At 41.0% G+C, this 16967-nt stretch overlaps 1 protein-coding gene across 2 annotated transcripts; it reads left to right on the plus strand.

Moving 5' to 3' along the window:
• Positions 1 to 93: 93 nt before the first annotated feature.
• Positions 94 to 5112, plus strand: ptrh1 (peptidyl-tRNA hydrolase 1 homolog). Of its 2 annotated transcripts, XM_030417032.1 has the most exons (6): positions 94 to 295; positions 586 to 714; positions 1918 to 2137; positions 2578 to 2677; positions 2979 to 3024; positions 3353 to 5112. In XM_030417032.1, exons 2-6 carry the CDS (start codon positions 592 to 594, stop codon positions 3617 to 3619), a joined length of 756 nt encoding a protein of 251 aa, XP_030272892.1. In that variant the 5' UTR covers positions 94 to 295; positions 586 to 591; the 3' UTR covers positions 3620 to 5112. The 2 variants fall into 2 exon arrangements, with proteins under 2 accessions (XP_030272892.1, XP_030272891.1); XM_030417031.1 differs by having other exon boundaries at positions 94 to 714.
• The last annotated feature ends 11855 nt before the right edge of the window (positions 5113 to 16967 follow it).

The following is a 16967-nucleotide window of genomic DNA, read 5'->3' on the forward strand; positions in this document are numbered from 1 at the left end:
TAAAATATACTGTACTTCACAGTCCCCAAGCTAGATGGCGCTGCAGCCCAACAGAGTAGATACATCCAGTTCAGTCATGTTGTCTTTGTAACACTCGCTGACTGACTGACTGACTGGTGTGTAAGAGACAGAGGCATGACGATAGGAGGCTAATGTCACCTCATATTAGACTTGAGAATAGTTTAAAAATGAAATAAACCCTCAGTTTCACCACCGGTGTGCGGTGTTTGCCACAGTATTAGACGCGTTCTGTGATCGTGTGTTGATGTGTTGCTGACTTGAGTTAGCCAACAAGGTACAGTAGCCTAAGCTAACGGTTAGCATAGTAATAAAGTTACCTTCACATAGTTTTGAACATGAATGAGATGAAACAGTTCATATTAACAGTTCAGACACATTGAATCTCATTAAGAAAACAATGAACGTAACAGGTTATTGTCACAGGAACTGTTATATCACTCTAAATCACTGAGAAAACGTTAAATATGACACAATAACAAGAGCAGACAGTCTTGTTCCATGGGCCGACTTAAGAAAGTCACAGGTTTGAGTAAATTGTGCCGGTATTTGTCACTCTTTTTAAAGACACTGATGAACTTTGTCACAATGAGAGGACTTTTAACACGAGTCGTAAACCGAGTTTTGCTGAGTGAGCTGTTTACACCGGCCATGGGTATTGAAGCAGAAATGCACACAGAAGGCAGGCGAAGGATGGTAAGTGTAATAACCTCACACATCATTTACAGTTTGTGTATCACGTTGTGGCTTCATGTTTACTCAACGTTGGCTACCATGAGTTCACTTAAACCTTAAAATCGCCTGTCAGTTTCATTCGTTTGACAGCTCCTACCAAACTCAGTTTAAAAATGTGGCAATTTAGCGTTGTTTCGCTGATTGAACAAACTATCCGTCCCATAATGTTCAATTTGAACACATTCCTGTGTCAGTATAAACAACTATTCAATTCGGGATGAACTGTTTTCAAATAAATGTAAGATGCCTCAATTAAATACTGAACAATGCCATTTCAACCATATCACTGAGCAAAGCCTCACTAAGTTGAGTGATTTTTCAGTTCAATTAAAAAAACTTTATTTGTCCCCGGGGGGCAATTCAATGGAGCTAGATCTCTGTGTTTACTGTACGAATAATGTAATGTCACTGATCAGTCCCAATTCGTCCAAGGAGCTTAGAAACAAAAATGAATTTGATGGACACTGAGGTAAAATACAAAACAGGGTTGTATAGTATAAGATGTACGTTTTATTTTAATAATGAGACTGTAGGGACAATAAGGTGGCATTTGTATTGTCCTTAAATCATTTGTCTGTTGACCTCCACGTGTGCCTTTGCACTGTGTCCTGTTTCAAGTCAAAAGGAATTAAAGCTTAGAGTGTAGAGGCACAGCACAATGTTTGCAGTGTATCCACAGCCATAGAGCCAGAGTTTAATACAATGTAGTCTATAGTATTTCTGTTCACAGAGCTGTTGCTGCTGCCAGTGGATCAGTACCATCAGTACAAGGCAGTGGCTGTATACAGAATGTGTTCTGTGTGTTTATGTCAGCCTCCTCAGCTGAAATCAAACTTTCTCTGGCTTTTTATGACAGAGAACTGACATTGTACAAGCAATAATCCATCCGTTCATCTCCTGTGTTATAATAATAATAAACATTGTCATTAGATGAGGCCCAATCATCTGAATAAACTTAATCTATGGCACAGTGGAATGAAATTAAAGTCATCAACCCAGTGTAACTAACTAACCCAATTTCAAGGTCATTACTAAAACATGGTCAACAATCACATTACTAAAATCCTCAAAATTACAACAACACAGACAATAGCTGCTTCACTGCAAGAGTTCAGTGTTGCAGATGTGTGTATTTATGTGTGTTTGTGTGTGTGTGTATGTCAGGTGGTGGGGCTGGGTAACCCAGGGATGGAGAGTACCAGACACAGCGTCGGCATGGCGGTGCTCGGAGCGCTCGCCACCCGGTTCAGCTTGGCTGACCGCTGGCGTGGTGACAAGCACGTGTCGGGTGAGGTCATCGTGTCAGAGATAGAACACACACATGTGGTGCTGCTCCGTCCCAGGCTACTGATGAACGTCAACGGAGTGTCAGTGGCCAAAGCAGGTGAGGTCACCGTGTGTGTGTGTGTGTGTGTGTGTGTGTGTGTGTGTGTGTGTGTGTGTGTGTGTGTGTATATGCTACAGCTGAGAACTACAAATGATTTTGATGAAGTGTGTTCACATCAACTTCTGGACACAGATCTTCTTGCAGAGCTAAGGGAAATTTGAACTGAAGTGTTCACAGATTGTTACTACAGTTTCTAATAATTAGTGCTGGAAAAAAAATCTGTTCACATTTTTGGGGCGCTATTGGAACCACAAGCCATCTAGTTCCATTATATTAAAAAGAAGGCAGATAACTCGCCCCAAAACAATCTAGATGGATACATTTGTATTTCTGATTTTGGGTTCCACTGTCCCTTTATATTTAGACATTTCTAAAAGTCAAGTGATGAAAGGTATTCCACATTGAATGTTCTGAAGTATTTGTTCGTCCTCCTCTAGCTCGTAAATACGGCATCAGGCCTGAAGACATCATGCTGGTCCACGATGAACTGGACAAACCTCTGGGGAAGATCGCCGTCAAACATGGAGGAAGTGCCAGGTCGGTTTCATTCATGGCTCTCAGATAAAACTTGATACGGATGTTTTGAAGGTCTGGAACAGAAAAAGAAATGTTATTTGACAAGCTTTGTATCACACTAAGTAACAGACCTGACTATTGGTGGATAAGTAACAGACCTGACTATTGGTGGATCATGTCCTTGTGACATGATTGAAGATTAAGTGGTGCAAAAATAAACAAGAGGAATGCTGAATGTAATATTTCGTGTAAGAGAGATTGATGCACAGGGAAAACATGTTAAATTACACAGAGAATTCAAAATGAACTCCCTTCTTCACAGAGGTCACAATGGTGTGCGCTCCTGTGTAGACTGTCTTCAGACCGATGTAAGTGACTGTTTACACACAACTCTTCACAACACCGCATGTTGTAGACTGATTGTACTCTGATTTTACTCATCAACTTTTCATGTGTTTTTATCTTATTTTATTAAATCTTAATGTAAATATAGGGTGGTTAAAATTACATATGCCCTGTATAAATAAAAGTGCTGCAGACTGATGAGGCATCATTTTCTGAAGAGTGTATGTCGCTGAAATTTTGCCACAAAATTGTTTGAAACAAATACATAACACCAAAAATGATTTATATAATCAAGCACATCATTGTGTAGTGTGGATAGAAGATGATGACGCTCTCATGTCCCTCCTGCAGGTGATGCCCAGACTTCGGGTCGGGATCGGCCGGCCGGTGGGGCAAATGTCGGTGGAGCGTCATGTCCTGAGCCGGTTCTCTTCAGAGGAGCGGAAAGTTCTGGACTCTGTTCTTGCCCAAAGTGTAGACATCCTCCTCTCCCAGTTCCTCCAGCAGGAATCCCAGTCCCCCTCCTCACCAGCAGGGGGCAGACAGGCAGCACAGAAGAGGAAGGAGAGGGAGATCTCAGACCCTCCAGTTAAGGATTCTGCTGCTGCTCAGACATGAAGCTCCAAGTTTATTAACGTAAACAAAGAAAACAGGATCCATTACAGAGAGGGGAACTTTATTGTGACTGTATTTATTCTCTGGTTGGAATTAAATGAGGTGACCAACATTTCCACAGAGCATGATAACAGTTCAAAAAGACGGAGTCAGGAGCAGAGTAACCACAAAACAGGCTTAAAGTTCAAAAGTGATGAATGACACGACCTGCAGAGCTGCAGCTTATTTTGTGTGTATTTATTTATAAAGGATGATTTTACTCTGTCGAATGTCTGAAGTTTCAGATTGTTGACTGAGGCCATGTCAGAGGCAGAACAACAAGCAATACATGTTTGGTGTAGAGCCAGCAATTTATTAAAGATATCAAACCTTGCAAGATGACATTTTTGAAACATTGAGCAATTTTCTGATCATAACTGAACATGAATGGGCGAAACTATTATATCAGGTTCATTAATCCCATTGTTGTCATTCACTGTCTATTTTGAGGCACATACAGACGCAGAATGAAGATTTCTATACTTTTATTATATTAACAATGATAACAACCATAAATTAAGAAGGCTTTGTAGACTTGATGGAGGTCTGCAGTGGAATCCGACTGATACTGCACTTTTAGGCTGGTACCAGTATCAATAATTGAGAGAAATAATGTTCCTATGACATTTATTCATTGATGGATTAGACCTATGGTGTTGGAGGGTGTGGAGACAGTCAAAGGATGGATAGGTGGTGTTAGACTGTGGCTGCAACAGAGGCTGATACTGAACTGTAGAAGCTGCTGTGCAGAAATATGTCAAGAATATACTTTAAGTTTTCATTTGGGATTTAATATGATTTCAATAACATTTAAACTCAAAAGCCATCAGTACATGACTCATACAGCGGATCTAGACCGCTTGTAAATTTTGTTCATACACAAGGTGGTAATTCCTGCTGGGGAGAGAGGGGGCATGTGAGCTTAAATTTCTGTCTGACTGTCCAGACACTATAAGTCAGAGGGAAGAAGATCTATGTGGAAAAAAATGTTGGTACCAACTGAATCAGCTCCATTTATTACTGTGTACTCAATCCAGTGATCTGAACAAGCAGTGGCAATGCTGTGTCTGCTTCTTTTTGCCATTATCCATCAGAGAGTTTCAGGTATCGATTAAGAAACAATTTCTGTGTTGTGATTCTGATGGATATGTGATAAGCAGATAGCGGCAGCAGCACTGGTTTGTTAACGACAGCAATGATGTTTGGACACTCACATGTATCATCAGGGGACAAGGGTGGTCCTCTCACACACTGTTGACTGTATTTCACTTTGTTTTATGACTTAAAACGGACATTTTGATCCAAATTGGATCTTTGTTTGGTTGATTCTGTATTTGAGGGTACATTTCTCCAACCGCTGCTGTTATCATCAACGTTATAGGCAAGTTAGAAGGCTGAAGCCACAACACCTAGAAATGCCACTTGTCTGTATTGTATGACATAAAACTGAACATAAACAGGCCTTCCGTGTGTTAATGTGGGTGCATTTTAAGGTAAAAGACTAAACAATAGGGTTGTTTCTGTGTGATGCACTTCCAACAAGTTGAGAGTCAAGAATTGAACTGGGGGAAAAAAACAAAAACCCTTTTCTTGAAGCTCAATTTCTCCTCTTTTGTATCTAAACGTGAAAGCGAGCCTCTTCATGCTGCCGTCACCCAAACATACGGTTCTCCTCACACGCTGCTCTCTTCCATCTTGTCCTCCCTGATGTGGCTCTTTTGGCTAAAAACATATTGATTTCCCCTTCCGATTGTCACACTAATTACACTCTTCATCAATTAGGTGTCTTTAATGAGTTGCATCCAGTCAAGAGGCGCACTGCGTTCTCACACTGCAGAGAATGCCAGAGGAGGGAGGGGGAGGTGGGGGGAGGTGGTGGACAAAAAAAGCCAGAAAAGAGCATATAAAACAGCGGAAAGAGGCCGACGAGCTGCTGAATGAGGGAAATCAATACAAAGGAGGCCAGTAGATTGCGATGGAGGGCTGAAGAAGAAAGGCAGGCGAGAAACAAAAGGGGCCAAACATTGTTTAGACCCAGTTTGTTTGAGGCCTTCTGTCCTGCTGTAGCTCAGAGTCACAATAGCTGCAGGGACACACTTGTGGACCTGAGGAGAAGGAGGAGGGGGGCTCAAAGGAAACTTCTTCACTCCGTGACACCCCCCGACCACCCCACACACACACACACACACATATATATACCCTGAACACCCCTCACCCTCTTAAAACCCCAGGTCTTTCTCTGCTGTGACCCCGTTGAGCCAGCCTTTGCCTTCATCAGGCCACTTTCCCAGCCCCTCCTGGCTGGTCAGCTTTAGGAGGCTTCACCAGTGGCTTCAATAATTTCTTCTGCAGGGGTCAGAGGTCAGCAGTGGGGCTGGACACCTGGGTCTTTAGAGGAGACCCTAACTTAATTCACGAAAGACACCCCCAGCCTCCCCCTATGCTCTATGGCCCGGGCGTAGCGGGGCTGACAGTGGCCTGGTGGGGGGTCTTCCCACATATGTGCAAACTCTGCAGTAACACAAAACAAGCCCACTGACTTCACTGAGATGCTGAGGAGGCTAATTAAGAAGAGCTACATTAATATAACATAGACACTTGTACACTCTTCAAGCACTGGTCAATATAATTTATCCATGCTGCTGATGTGGCTCCATGGAGGGCAAGGTCCACACTTGGGTCTAGAATGAAATATCTCAATATGTATCGGATGGATTGCTGATGAAATTCATGTTCCCCATTGACTGAATCCTACTGACTTTGATAATCCTCAGATTTTTCTTCTAGTGCCACCATAAAGTTGACATTGACAGGGAAATTTCTAAACATCTACCCGATGAAGAAACTGCAGTGGCTGCTAAAATGTGACAAATGCAAAGTGCTCTCTTAAGAGCCAGTCAGTACATTCACATGATGTTAGAAAAAGTCGGACAGCGGCGAAAGGTCATCCATATTTTAAGGGTTCGTTCTGCAGCACGTTTGCCCTTCTTAACTTGTTTGGTATGTGGTGTAACAGGTCAACTGGATGAAGGTCCAGTAGCAACTAGCAGCTAGCGTGGTCGAGTCAGACATACTTACATCAATCAATTGATTCACCCCTGGTGCTTGTATACTGGGACAATGACAGTAGTCCAATTAAATGGCCTAGTCGAGCTAAGACCATAGCTCGACTTAAGTGTGTATGGAGATGCAGTCATTATTATCTGTTCTGGGCTAATGTATAAATATGTCAGACTCTGGGGAAAAGGACTTGCTTCCTCTCCAGATAGCCCATTCTCACTCCCAACACGTCAAATACAGCAGGTCAACAGCCATAGGCTTGATTTCAGCTGCTAGAGTTTGACCCTGTAGTTACCCCTGTAGCGTCTCTACTTGAAGCGAGAAAAGTCCAAGGCAGTGGATGGTTGGATGGGTTATTCCAAAGACCGCAGTTGGTGCTTTGACTTAGAAACAAGAGTGTTATGTAATTAAGTTAACAAACGTAAATGACATAACTTATGTTAAGCGAGTGATATATTAACGGAACTTCAATTACAAAAGAGAGGGTACTGAACTTACTGACTTCAAAATATTATGTTTATTATTTAGTTATTATATTTAGTTTTATGCGTAAACCTAACCCAGATGGTGACTTTTGGACAACATCAATTACAATGCAGAAGTGTAATTTGTGAACTGCTTGTCAGCAAGCTTTATATGGAAAGTCTGCATATTACATATTATTACTACCTTGACTGCAGAGCCTGTCACATGCAAATCTTCTGCCAGTATGTAGAGGTCATAGTTTGAAGCCTAAGGCCACTGATCAAGCTGCTTTATTTGACGAGTTGGGAGTGAGATCATGTCGCTGTAGATGTAGGAGACTCATTCCAAAGTAAGAAACACTAAATCAAACGACATAGCTAATGTGAAAGAGAGAATACTCACCAACTTTTTTTTTATCTTCTCTTAGTTCAAACTTACTCACTTCAGTCTCTTGCATGTTTCCAGCAGAAGCAGGCAGCTGTTCTCAACAACAAAGAAAATACCCCCACTGTAGACTACCTAGCCAGCATCAAACGGGAGACAAAGTGAGGGAAAGAAAGTGAGCTTTAAACACGAGCTGTGACCTGGTAGTGATGAGCTCACCCTGCTATCCTGTCTTTGAACCACCACTCATTTGTATTCATCTGTTGAAGCAGTTCACACAATCAAGGCTGACCTGTCTTTCGTGTTACTGGTTTACCCTGGTTCCATATGGCACTGGGGTCCCGAGACCAGTTCCTGACCACAGTTAACTACTGTCGTTACCTTGACAACCTTATGCACCACCAACCTGCTACAGAGGCATGTGGTGTTAGTGGTGGTTGACATACAAGACAAGACAAGCGACTCTTGTCCTGTGTCTGAGTTGAAGTGTAGCCTTACTGGAGACATCAACGGCTCCCAAACGGAGGTCCACGCACCACAGGGGCCCCAGGAGTGTAGAGGAAATAAAACCACCGTCTTCTCACCCTCTCCACTGTCAGCGAAAGGATTTTGGGGGTGTGATATCAAAGACCAACAAGTATATATGATGTATTGGTCTAATCCCAATTTGACATTGTTTCTGCAAGCACGGTCATGCCACAGTTTATCTCATATTGGCATACTTGCTCAGAGGTAACAAGCAATTGAATTTAAAACAAAAAAATCCAGTGTTACAAACTGTGGGAAGCTTGAAACACTTGGGTGTTAAGCAAATGTGATTCAGTCGAATCAGTTTGAATGGTCGATAAAGCAAAAGCCATATACAGAATCTTGCTATCTTATCTATGATGGTCTTTTTTACAAGCTTCAGTCGAAGGTCCAGATGGCGACGAGGTTGCACAGTTGACTTCAGAGTCTGTGTTTGTAGAGTAACGCAGCTGTTGTTTTTAGGTGACAGTCTAATTGGTGTTATTTTTCTACAGTGTAAATCCAAAAATACTTGCGCACTCTCCCTCTAATACGCTTTGGTGTCATGACGATCTGTTCAGCGCGGCTTTGCTCGCCATGATCCTCCTCCATTTTTTATCCATTTGCTTGGTTAACTGGTCCAGTTTATTTTGAGAGCTCCTGTACCAGATCACAAGGCAAACTGCTTCATTTAAGTTTAGATATCTTTCAATTTCTTCCCATGTTGGAATTTTTTGTTTCTTTTCATTTTTATTAAAATTTTCAATTAAGGGACCTCCAGGGCAGCAAGGGCCAAACAAAAGATGATATACAGTTGTATTATGGTAAATGTAGGATCAATCGTTTCGAATCCACTTGACTAAAAGTCTGGGTGTTTCAACTTTTGCTGCTATTTGTTTTAAACATTCTCTCACCCAAATTCCCTCAGCTTTATAGAAGTGCAACACTATTCGCCAAAGTTCCCCAGTTAATGTTACTTTTAAGGCATATTGTACTTTGTTATTGTGAATTTTATTTGTTTTTAGGCTATCTCTTGTCCTTTAATCGTCAATTTTTGTAAGGTTGAATTTGGTACATTTGGACCATCAATACATTTTTATTTCTTTCAGTTGCATTATATTTAAATCAGACTAGTCCGTTCACTCATAGTATCCCTGTGGTCTAGAAAAATGACCTTTCTGTGCTTCATTTTACAATTATGCCCATTGGTCTTAAGGTATCCCCCGTGATGTCCCTATAATATTTCTGTAGGGACTGAATAGTAGTTAATGGTGACCTTAATGTATTTTATCTCTTGGTGTATTACTGTAATGTCCCAGTAGGGACCTGTAGTTGTCTTTCATTATCACTACAGCTCCTTTTTTCATGAGGCTTCTTTCTTTTTTTCCCCCCTCCTGCATCACAGAAAGGACTGAAGCCGCCCTGGTTTCCCATGGCAGAGCCGTGTGTTACAGTGAATCCAGGCCCGTTGGGGATCCTTTTCTCATTCGTCTCTTTCCGATGAGCAAGCATTAATAACGCGTCCTTCTCCCCTTTCATAGCCATAATCTCCAGTGATCTCGGGCCTCCCGCACTAAATTATTCTTACAGGGCCATGAAAAGGCAGCAGCGGGGCCCTTTAAGAGGCAAATGAGCATCCAACGTGCAAAGATGTTCCCAGCAACGGAAATGTTAACTCACCGTACAGAGCCGAGCGGGGCAGAGGGACAGCACTGACATGTCTGATGAGAGGGGAAGGAAGGGATCCACCATCGCCCTGAAGGCAAAGCCTGCTGGGTAATTTCTCCTTTAACCCCTTGTCTAACGGTTTGCATTTGGCTTTAAGATGATAGTTTTCTACAGAATGGCTCACGAGCAGTGCAACAGTAAAGATTCACATGCTGGATTATCACCCTGGGATCCATGATGTAGGTCTTAGAAGCCAGCACAGATAGCAGTCACTGCAGGATTTATATTTCTTACTGGTTCATGCTTCAAAAGACAAATTCTTTCATGGGGAGAAGCTTTTTTTGTGTTTAGACACCAGAATCTAGATATGCTTTATCTACATTTTCACATAGCACAGCATCTCAGGAAATCCCATTCATATGGGACAATTCTGAAGCTCACCATGTCCGTCCACCGCCAGTGCAGGAAGTAGTAGTTAATGTAGCACTGCTCCTTTTGCTCAACTGTGACCACCTGCTTTCCCAAACCTCAAACATGCTGTAGAGTTGCCATGTACAGACCACCCGCCTTTTTCATGCAGGGGTAGTGTAAAAAGAAAAGAAAAATAGGGTTGTTTTTCCCAATTTCAGCCAAATATGACCAATATGTATTACCTCTATAAGAAATATATTTATATGGGTGATAAACCTCTAAAAAAACGTGAAAATTGACATTTCTACTGGAAATATGGTGAGTTTAAGAACGATGTAAGAGGTAAATGGAAGGTCACATCATCGTCAGGGCTTTGACAATCCTGCAATAACCTTCTTTGAAGCATACTCAGACCTTTAATTCATTCAAACTGCATTGCAATAAGCTATGGATCTGAGACGTAACACCACTGGCCGGTGGTGAAATGTAACATTCAAGTACATTTACTCGAGTAACGCGCCAATTTGAGGAACTTGTATTTCCATTAATCTTTTCCTTTTGTGCCATTCTCAACTTCATCTCAGCTATCTCAGAAGGACAGACTGTACGTTTTACTTCACTTCACTTAACAAACAGCTTTAGGATGCAGGTTCAGGTCGGCTCTCCGTCCTCCTTCATGACACTGAACAGATGGTGAAACTTTCCTCTCAGCAGAGGGGGACAGTTTGTAGTCCTAGAAGTGTTTGAACTGTGGAGTCCCCCTCCACATTTTCCAGACACATTCTCAATTTTCTTTCTTTTTTTTCTTTTTTTTTCAATTTATGCTGAAAATTCATCAAAAGAACAAAAGAGTGAGACACAGACTCTCTGTGTAGAAATCAATTTTAACGGAAAATAGAAGAATAGCAGAAGAAGGCTGTGCTGACTGAATATATAACGCTATTTTTCAGAGACACAGTTTTTCACCTTAACTGCCACAACCTGTAAACATCGTTCGGCCTCATCTGCATCATCTGCTTTGACATCTTTGTAATCAGTATTGATTTCATGAGGGAAATCAATAAAGTATTGGCTTTGACCCTGGATTCACCTCACCCCTGGGCGCCTTCAACACATTTGTATTTTGTGTCTGATAGAAAAGTTCAGAGGAGCTGAACCTGTGATCAAGTATTTTAATATTACCCACGTTGGGTCATTTTGAATGAGTCATGTTAAGGTAATCTAACACTAACCGTCTTCTCTGGGGCTGGAAGCTTCAGATGAGTCGGTGCAGTTTCATCTCAGCAGAGATAGACAGGTCCAGGATGTGTTTAGCCTAGCTTAGCATAAAGACTGTAAGCAGGGGGAAACTGCTAGCCTAGCTTCATGTAAAACAAAAAGAAAAACCCAGAGAGTAAACATCCTGAATTGGAGTTTGATTGATGAAGCTATTTGGTTACTTTCATTGCTGTCTATTTAAAAACCTGTTAGGCAATAACTGCAGAGCTTATCTCTTAATTTTAATTACAAAATAATAATATATTTTTGTTTTACTCGATTTTGTTTATAATTCTTTTACATTTTAATTCAAACATTGGTCAAATACGTTGGTTATAAATATTTAAGAGGTGCAATCATCTAAATCATCGTAAAAAAAAGAAAAATCTGTAAGTGTAAGGAAATAATGTATTCAAGGATAATAATCAGTCTTTCTTATAAAGTGTTTATTCATATTCATGTGTATTTGTCTATGTATTTAATTTAACTTAAAAAAAATATATAGGCCTATATATTATTTTTGAAGGGTTATTCGTTCTATTGAATTGTCACACAGTTTCATCTTGAGGTCCGGCACTTCTGGATCTTTTGATCATATCACATGATCTTCATCACCTCATGGATGAAGATCCTTAAAACTAATTGTACCATTTTTTCAGATTAAAAAATCAATGAACGAATGTTTTTATTGTAAATTTCAAATAAAAACTTAAAGGTGCTCTATGTAGTTTAGGGATGTAATTTTAATGAGAAGAGAAAGATCTGTTTATGCCTAAACAAACTAAATAAAACAAACTCTTGTTGTTTTCACAACTGACGTGAAATACAACACAATTTCATACTAGTTTTTCATATGTGGCGGACCCTGCCACCTTTCTAGCTTCAAGCAGAGTTCAAGGACTTTATTCTCCTCTGAGAACAGCTTGTTTATTCAGTTATGGGCAAATTGAATATCTCCGAGTTCGTATTATTACCACATTAATAAATACTAAAAATTCTGAGTTTGAAATTCTACACAGTGCCCCTTTAACATTTCTGTTTATTTATTTTTTTCATTTTACTTAAAAGCACCAAACGAAATGAAAACATGTGATTGTGTTTTTTACAGATTGAAATCACTTTAAGAAAAAACACTTTCGGTCAAATATTAAGAGAACATGTTTGATTGTTATTTCCTCATGAGAAGACGTAGATTTCGTTTGCCTGAGTTGGTGTGCATTTTTTGTGTATTGTTGATATAGTTTTCCCACCATCACATCATCATTGAGGGAAACCTCTGAGAGCTCCAACTGTCTCTGTACACCAGCAGCGAGGAGGGAAACGTCATCTGTGTGTGTGTGTGTGTGCGTGTGTTGGGGGGGGGGGGGGTTAACAGTGTTTTGATTGTAATTGGGAAATGAAGAAAAAGCAAAAGAGAGAGAGAGAGAAAGAGGAAAAATAAGACCGTTGTGTCTTTAAGAGGTTTGCTGGTCCTTCATTCGCAGCTGCTCTCTCTCTCTCTCTCTCTCTCTCTCTCTCTCTCTCAGTGCAGATCCATTACTTCTTCTTCTTCTTCTTCTCCCTCTTCTTCTTCTTCTCCTCCTCCTCCTCCGGGCACAATGGGCATTTATCATCAACCCCCGCGGTGTGTGTGAACGTGTGTGTTTATTCAAATCTCAGTACCAAGAGCGGACCGGCCCCACTCCCGAGCTCTCTCTCGGTGACACGGACGCACCGGGGCTTATTGTTGGAGGAGCCCCAGAAAAAGCCCCCTCAAATCGGCCGGCGGAGGGGAGGGAAGGAGGAAAAAGGTCGGAGGAAGAACGAGGAGCGACAGAGGAATCAGGAGCCGGCGGCGGCGGATCGGCGGCGTGACCGTCCTCGCACCCCCGTCCTCCCTGCGACCATCCGGGGTGGTGGTGGTGCTGGTGAGGGGGGGGGGGGAAGCATCCATCCAGCACTGCCTTCATCCCTCCATCCCTCCCTCCGTCCAGCAGCCTCTCCTCGCCGCCGCTGGAGGAGCCCCCTCGCGCCGCTCCACATTTCTCTCCTGGAACTACACGCGGAGGAGCAGGTGCATCAGGCAACCTGCAGACACATCTCCCCTTCGTCTTCCCCCCCCCCCCCTCTCTCTCTCTCTTGTTGCAGGTTTGTGATAAATGGTAGTTGCATCTGTTTTTTATCGTACATTTTTTGGAGGTTTTTTCTTTCTTTCTTTCTTTTTTTTTACAATGGGGAGGAAGGAAGGAAGGATGGAGGAGAGAGATGCGTCTTAACAGGTGCAGATATGGCGGACAGGAGTTTTGGGCAAAAACTGCTCTCCTCTTCTTCCTCTTCTTCTTCTTCTTTCTTTTTTTCTTCTTCTTTCTTCTTAAAGTTATTCTCTCTGTGATATTTGTGAATGGAACTTATTTTTTTTTTCTTCCTCCGGCTGCTGTTTTGTATTTTTGTTGGGGGGAATATTTCATATAAATTTGAGAGCTGCTGCTAATTAGCGGCTGTAATTGGATAACATGGCTGATGTGGCCTGTGATGTGCGCTGTGTCTGAGTGTGAACGCGCTTGCTTGGTGACTTCACTTTGGATTTTTTTTTTTTAAATCGTGATGGAGGAGAAGATTCGCTTCTTCTTTTTTTTATGAATGTGACACTTTGCTGCTTCTCCCCCTTTTTTTCCCTCTATGTTCGTTTTTTTTTTAAAAGCTGGTTTTGATTTGGGGGTATTTTTGAGCTCTAGCTGCTGATTGTCCAAACGCAATTCTTGTGAAATTTCAATTCCAAACCCGAGAATTGTGCCTGGACATCTGTTGCTGGACGCTCCTGCACTTCTGATCCTCTCTTTTTTCCTACCGGATAAAAAACCTGACTTTACTTTTTTTTTTTTTTTTTTTTTTTTAATTCTCTGCATGTTGCCCATTCGATCCATTATTTTCAGCAAATGATCATCTTCTCCATGATCCTTTGGGTGCATGTTTTTGGGAGGGCTTTTTTCTGTTGCCACCTTAATTTGACTCCAGTTTCCGTCCTTTTATTTTAAATGAACTTTAAGCTCTTGTTTCGGCTCCTTTAACTGATGAACTGAAGCAGAAAAAAAAAAGAGCCAAGCTCTCACTTTTTTCTTCTTCCCAGATTTGGTTTCATTTGCAGGCCTGCAGCAGGAGCAAAAAAAAAAAAAAAAAAAAAAAAAAATAGAGAGTGATGATTAAGTATTTTACAAGCTGGGACATTTTTTCTAAGTTGTTGGAGTGAAACTAATATTTCCCAGGCAGGCCGAGCTCCACAGCTCCTCTCTTTATTCGCACTTTTCCTGCTGAAAACCTCGCAGGGAAGGTTTATTGTCGCTCCACTGGTGAGCTTTTGTTGCCGCCTTTTGTTGGCGTTTTGGGGATTATAATTTGCATAATTCTTCAGGAATGTATCATTTTAATTTTGTTTAACAAACCGTGACCTTTTCCAAGCCCTTTATCCTTTTGATAAAGGATGCCATTACAAGCCAATAAAGACGGAATTCGTTTGTACTGATTCTGCTGTTGATGAATAATAAAGAATTAATGATCATCGAAGGCATCAGATTTTATTTGTATTGTTCAACGTTTTTTTTTTTGTTTGTTTTTTTTCCTCTGCTTCTTCTCGTCATCCCTCCCGGTTTATTTGATCTCAACCAAATCTCTTCTTTTATTTAGATTTTAAAAGCACAGCTTGTAAAGAAAGATTTTTTTTCCCACAGATTTTCTTTTTTTTTTTTTTGGTTTAAATTCCTTCTTTTTTTTAGGTCCAACAGGCCTCATGTTCAGTTTCCTTTGGATGTAGTTCCAGTCATGTGACCGCCCTGACACTACTCATCAGGTACCAGAAGATTGGATAAAAACATCCTACCTTTAAAAAAAACGTCTGTTTTTAAAGGTAGGATGACAGAAAAATTGAGTTTCAGTCCCCAAACAATGGATGGATTGTGTGAAAACAAATTAAAAATAATTAAACTTCACACTATGGTTATTGTAAAAAGATCTTGGGAAAGTTAAAAACTTTAAATAATGTGTCAGATTGAATTTCTCTTTTTCCAGACTGAGATTTAAATGTGTAAATTAGAGGAACTATCCTCTAAAGAGGTTCAGTGTGTTTCAATGTCTGAGCTGTGACATGACAGGGATGTGAAGAGCTGTCAGCAGCAGTGTAAACCAAACGCTCAGTTTGACTCTGGCCTCCATGGGTTTTGGGACAGGGGTCTGTTTGATTTTCACACCACAGCATCACCCCGGCTCGGATGCGTCGGGTGTCCTCAGACTAATTTGCTGCTGTAATCCGCTCTCAGCGTGTTGCCCGAGGAGCCGGGCAGCTCTAGGACGACGCTCGGCCTCAGAGCAGAGGATTAAAAACTCAGGGAGGTGTGTGTGCTGAGTCCAAACACCACCACCCAAGTTGGAGGGAGAAAAACACACAGGTCGTCTGTTGACCGAGTGCCACTGAACGCCCCATCACGGCTGGGTCTGAGGGTTAAAAACTGGGGCGACTGGTGTCAGAATGTTTTGGGTTCATGAGGAGAGCTGGTATTAAACATTAGATTGATACTTTGTGACAGGCTGCTTTGACATACATGAATATATTCCCTGCATTTTTTCTTAAATATAACATTTTGTGTAAACACAAGAAGCCAAGCAGGAACTTTGCTTCAGTAATACAGTCTTAAATTGGCAAAGTTTTGACTGAAGTCTGGAATAACTGATGGTGTCAAAGTGTAACATCAGAAAGCACTTAGAAGATTTCTGAAACAAAATACAATTGTAAAGTCTTAATTTAAGGACCTAATATTACACTGTAGAAATACAAAAAAAAAAAAAAAAATCTCTTCTTAAAGGGGCGCTGTGTAGTTGTGGTGAAGACATTTTTGTAATATTTACAATATAAACAAGGTAATAACACAAACTGCACCAACAAGCTGTTCTCAGAGGAAAATAAGGTCCCAGAACACTGTTTGAAGCTAGAGAGGTGGCAGGGTCCGCCACATATAAACAAAGTAAAACAGTATGAAATCATGTTGAACTTTAAGGTCAGTTTGTTTATTCAGTTTGTTTGAATTAAAAAAACAAAAAAATCAGTCAGTGAAGATCTTTCTCCTCTGATTAGAATTGTTTCCCCAGAACGACATAGTGCACCTTTAATGTCGTATTATGACTTAAAAGCAAGACAATATCTTACTTGCCATCTGTTATTGTTTCCACCAGCTTGAACAAAGAAAATCTCTTTTTTGGGGTGATTAATAATCATCCAGTCACTTAAAAAACTGCAACATAACTAATCTGTGCAGTAGAGAGATATTAGTTTTTTCCTGTTAAATATTGCAACCACACAGGTATATCTTGTGACTCCTTGCTGGGGTCCTGACCAGAGGTTGGGAACCACTCTCTTATTGCATCAGTTTTAAAAGGTGATATTTGTAAAGCTAAAAATAAGGATTTCAGGAGAATTTGTGTGAATATTATGAACAGAATTGGGGGATTAAAGATTCAGCAAGGGAACAAAATTTCATTATTCCAGCAGCTTGGAGCGGGATTCAAATAATCGAAGCGCACCCTCTGTTTATTT

Source organism: Sparus aurata, chromosome 5 (assembly GCF_900880675.1).
Source record: "Sparus aurata chromosome 5, fSpaAur1.1, whole genome shotgun sequence".
NCBI lineage: Eukaryota > Metazoa > Chordata > Actinopteri > Spariformes > Sparidae > Sparus > Sparus aurata.